The sequence below is a fragment of the Arachis ipaensis genome, chromosome B09 (genome assembly GCF_000816755.2).
Source record: "Arachis ipaensis cultivar K30076 chromosome B09, Araip1.1, whole genome shotgun sequence".
Lineage (NCBI taxonomy): Eukaryota > Viridiplantae > Streptophyta > Magnoliopsida > Fabales > Fabaceae > Arachis > Arachis ipaensis.
The window spans coordinates 40113922-40118758 of NC_029793.2; the positions used below are offsets into that span (position 1 = coordinate 40113922).

General features: G+C 31.2%; 1 protein-coding gene across 1 annotated transcript; it reads left to right on the forward strand.

Annotated features, from left to right (window-relative positions):
• LOC107617014 (nuclear transcription factor Y subunit B-4-like) lies at window positions 581–1353 on the forward strand. Its single transcript, XM_021111276.1, has one exon. It carries the CDS (start codon window positions 771–773, stop codon window positions 1125–1127), a length of 357 nt encoding a protein of 118 aa, XP_020966935.1. The 5' UTR covers window positions 581–770; the 3' UTR covers window positions 1128–1353.

The window sequence follows — 4837 nt, forward strand, 5'->3', positions numbered from 1 at the left end:
AAGGGTTATTATGCTGAAAAGTAATATTGAATGAAAAGTGGCGATTGCACTTTTTACAATAAAAAATTTTTTTTAACAAAACTAATTATAATCTTTATTCTTCACCCAACTTCATATTCATCATAGAAATTCTCAAAATAGAGTATGAAAAGTTAGAACTTTTGATGTATGAAAATTTTCATTTTTCTAAACTCTCAGTTGAGAGGTATAGAAAGTGTCTTATATAGCTATTAGGTTAACAAATGGCATTGTTGTAACCATTTAGTAATTAAGTCGACAAATCACCCAACTCATCATAGAAATTCTCAAAATAGAGTATGAAAAGTTAGAACTTTTGATGTATGAAAATTTTCATTTTTCTAAACTCTCAGTTGAGAGGTATAGAAAGTGTCTTATATAGCTATTAGGTTAACAAATGGCAAATGGCATTATTTTATACTTATTTTTTAATTATTTTTTTAATTGATAACTTTATCATATGTCCTATACTTTTTTTAGGACATATATTAACTAAATTCAAAATTCAAAATTAACTTTTATAACTTAAAGGATCACTTGCAATCACAACAATTCTAATTGTGCTCATGCTCATTGTGACAATTTTCCTTTGAAACCTTAAAACTCACTATTGCTTATATATAAGTTTAACTCTTGTGCACAAAAATTGAATCATCACTTTCACTCCTAATACTTGTTATATAATGACCATAGCGGCATTGTTACATGTGAGATCCACAAAAAAAGTTGATTGAATTAATATAGTAGAGATAATGGAGAGTAACAGTAGAAGTAGTAGTAATAATGAGGATATGAGTTTGCCGATTGCAAATGTGGGAAGAATAATGAAGCAAGTGGTGCCAGGAAGTGGAAAGATCTCAAAAGAAGGGAAGCAGTTAATGCAAGAGTGCGTGACAGAGTTCATAAGCTTTGTTACGGGTGAGGCCTCTGCCAAGTGTCACAAGGAGAATCGAAAGACGGTTAACGGCGACGACATCTGCTGGGCGCTTTCTTCCTTAGGGTTTGACAACTTCGCCGAGGCCATCTCCAGGTACTTGTATAAATACCGCCTTGCTCACACTCACAGGGAACAAAACCTTCTTTCCAACAATAACAACAACAAAGACTAACAAAAACTCGAGGGCGCGCCTTCAGAACATTCTAGAGTTTAGGGTTTAGGGTTCTAGACTCTAATTCTATAAATTACAAGGTGATGATGATCTATGATTATGTACTCCACCATTTTCTGATTTTGTTGGATACTTTGATCTATAGGAAACTTAATTTGGAATTTGTCCTATACATATCTACTACTCGTTAATTAATTAAATAAAGGTATTTTTATTTTCCTTTTTCTTTCTATATATCTTGAATCTTAATAATTATTACACACAGAAGGTTAATCATTCCATCTGATGAGTGTTTTTTCTTAGAATGAAATAAAGCTTCAGGTTATAAGTCCAGGAGAAAAGGCAGGTTTGCTTTTACACCAGATATGCTTTATCTAATTATATACATAGTCCAAATTGAATGAAAACTAAACTTGTCCCTATAAGGAGATTGATTAATATGAACATATATATTTTCTATAAGGAGATTGGTGAAATTTAGTTCCTATCTAGATCCATCTTATCCCACAAAGTGCATATTAGTCTTCCAAAAGCTAACACAACAGGTTGCCTTTGGTTTCTTTTTTGGTCTTTCCATTTCTTGGGCAGAAATGTTAATTAATTTCAGCAGCTTATTTGATTTTTCACCAATTCATATATAACTTTGCTCTATATTAGAAACTAGAAATTACAATTGTTCAGTGATGTTTATGCATTTTCGTTGTAGCGTATTATTTCTTTAGTCACCAGTATAAGATTCAACACATATGGCTGGGTTCAGATCCGATTCAGGTCAGTAATTTGTACACGGGCATTTACACACACAACTCAAATATTTAAAAGTAACTTCTAAACATATATAGATTTATTCTTAGTTAACAACACATTATATAACTTTTAAACCACTTCCTTAAATTAGTTAGGATCAATAATAGAGATACTACATGTAAAAAGTAAATTGATAAAAAAAAAAAAAAGCCACGGATCTGACTGGTCAACATTAAAGTCAATGTTTATATTACATCAACGTAACTTTAGATAAAGTGTGTTCATATCCATAAATCCCATAGTATTTAAAGCCTTTGTTCTCTTAATAAATCTTATACTGGAGCAAGAGATAGATAGATTTTCTCTTCTCTTAATAAAGCCCTTTTTTTTATTAAATTGATGAGTGAACTAACCATGAAACTAATCCAACTTGGTTGATAAATTAACTGCAGCAGTATGTAACCAAAAAACAAATTAAATTATCCAGTAATAGTGAAAGATTGAAGCAAGTTATAAAATAAAAGTAGTGATTATAGGTACTAATATATAATATGTACACATACACTTAAAAATTTATAAACTTGATGCATATATATATATACTATATATACATGTACTAGGTTTTGGTTTTGTAACCATAGAAGGAGGGGACCACAATCTCGTAGCTTTACATTTGCACAATTAACCGTGAAAATGGAATCATATCTCCCATCAGGCATGCCTGCAACAATCAATTCTTCCATATAATTTGAAATGAAAGTATATTAGAGCATCGTTGGTTCTATTAAAGTTGAGAGCACAGAAATTTATTGCCCCTTGTGTCAGAAATTAGGGTTTCTGTATGGATCGGATATGGTCAGGGCCTCAGTTATTGGGACCACTTCTCAACTACATATAAATTTCTCTGACAAACACACAAACACATACATGTCACATAATAGATTATTACTGGGATATGAGGTATTGCATTATTGTACTGTACTACTGATCGAAAACAACCATTCCCATCCATCTGCAACTCTCTGAAGAGAAGAGAGGTAATAATGTTCTAAAATAATTTGCATATATACTCAGATAATATTATTATTATATATTAAAGTGCCCGGAAGAGTCTTTGTCAAGGTAGTAGAGGGGAGGTGAATCAAAATCTTTAAAAATGAAGGTTTCGGTTCGACCTTTTCGAAACGGAGACAATCGGCTGCTAATTAATTGACTCTTCTCCCCTTCATCAAGGAGTTAGGTTAGGAGGACTAATTAGTTAATTGTCTCATAACCAATCGTTTTTATCTTAATGTATGTATCCATAATATTACAATGGAGCAAGGTTGATATATATACACACACAGTTTCTTCTCATTTTAAGAAAAGAACAAATAAATCCCTAACTTTTTAATTTGAAAATAAATTCGTCCGTTAAAATTAAAAAAATATAAAATCATCCCTCGCCTTATAAAATGTGTGACATTTAGATTTTTTCATATAATTGCCTAATCAAAAAGTAACGGTATCAGATGTATTATCCATATGTCCGTTAAACCGTTACAGTACTTAAATAGTCTGTTGTAAAAGGTTTGAGGATCAATAAGTCCCCAAACTTCAAAATAATGTTGTTTTGCGATGAGATTTTCTTGCTTGGCTTCTTTATTTTTTTTTTCTATCTGAAACATTTCTAAAACTCCCTTGTCGCTGAAGTTTTATTCATAAATAAAGAAAATGATAAATTTTCATATTTCAAATACTCCATCGAGAAACAACTTGAATCAATAAGATCTTTTTTCCATATCTCAATTTTCAAAAAGAAAAAGATAAATTTCTAAAAAAAAGGCTCAAAAATAAAATTAAATCAAATAGAACTTATCTCACTACCAAAATCACCAGATACAACAGAATACGTTCATGTGACTGTGAGTCCTAATATGAGTAAGAATACTTTTAATCCTCTCATGTTCTTGAAGTTCATCAACATAATATGACACACTTTTTTCATTTTCATAGGTTTCCACCAAGACTACAGGATGCACAAGTAGATAGACATGCTTAGAAAAAGAGACATCCTTCTATTTACGAAAATTGTAGATAAAACAGCTCAAATGAACAACTTTCCTTACAAAGTCAACTTCAGACAACATGAAAACTGCAAAATGTTGAATACTTTCATCCAATCTTAATCAATTGAGAGTAGGAATAAACCTTGAAGATTTTGCCATCAATTTGATAATTGCAAAATCTCTTCTAATAGATTCTTCCGCACCAGCTAAGTGAAAATTAAAAGAGGAAGATATATGAGAATGAATAAGCTAGGAGGGAAGCTGAACCTAAGAAGGAGAGGCAGGACAACATGCTAAAAAATGAATGGAGATTTCAATCTAGGGCTTCTCGAAATGGGGGCAGCGCCGTTGTGCCTTTATCTTCTTAGTTCATATGGGAACAAAACCTCAATAGTAAAGAGAATGCTTCACTTAGGAGGAAAATTGAAGAAGCCAAAGACTCATCACAAAACGACATTATTTTGAAGTCTAAGGAATTATCCGTCTTCGAACTTTTTTACAACGGATCACGTAAGCACCGTAACGGGCATATGGACGACACATCAACTCACTCCGTTACGTTTTGATTAGGTAATTGCATGAAATGATCTAAATGTCACGCATTTTGTAAGATGAGAAATGATTTTATATTTTTAATCTTGAAGAATGAATTTGTCTTCAAATTAAAAAGTTAAGTACTTATTTATCGTTTTTTTTTATTGGATGAGATGCACACAATTTCTAATTTTAATTACAAATTTTAAGTGGGGCAAGTACTCAGAATTCGAATAGCAATGAGACAGACATATACTATTAGATATCTCCGTCCCACTATTATATTGATTGGATATTCATTTTATTTTTATTCGTCCATCTCTAATGTAATTTAATCACTTTATTGACTTAAATTAATAAAATTTTATTTATATAAAGAAA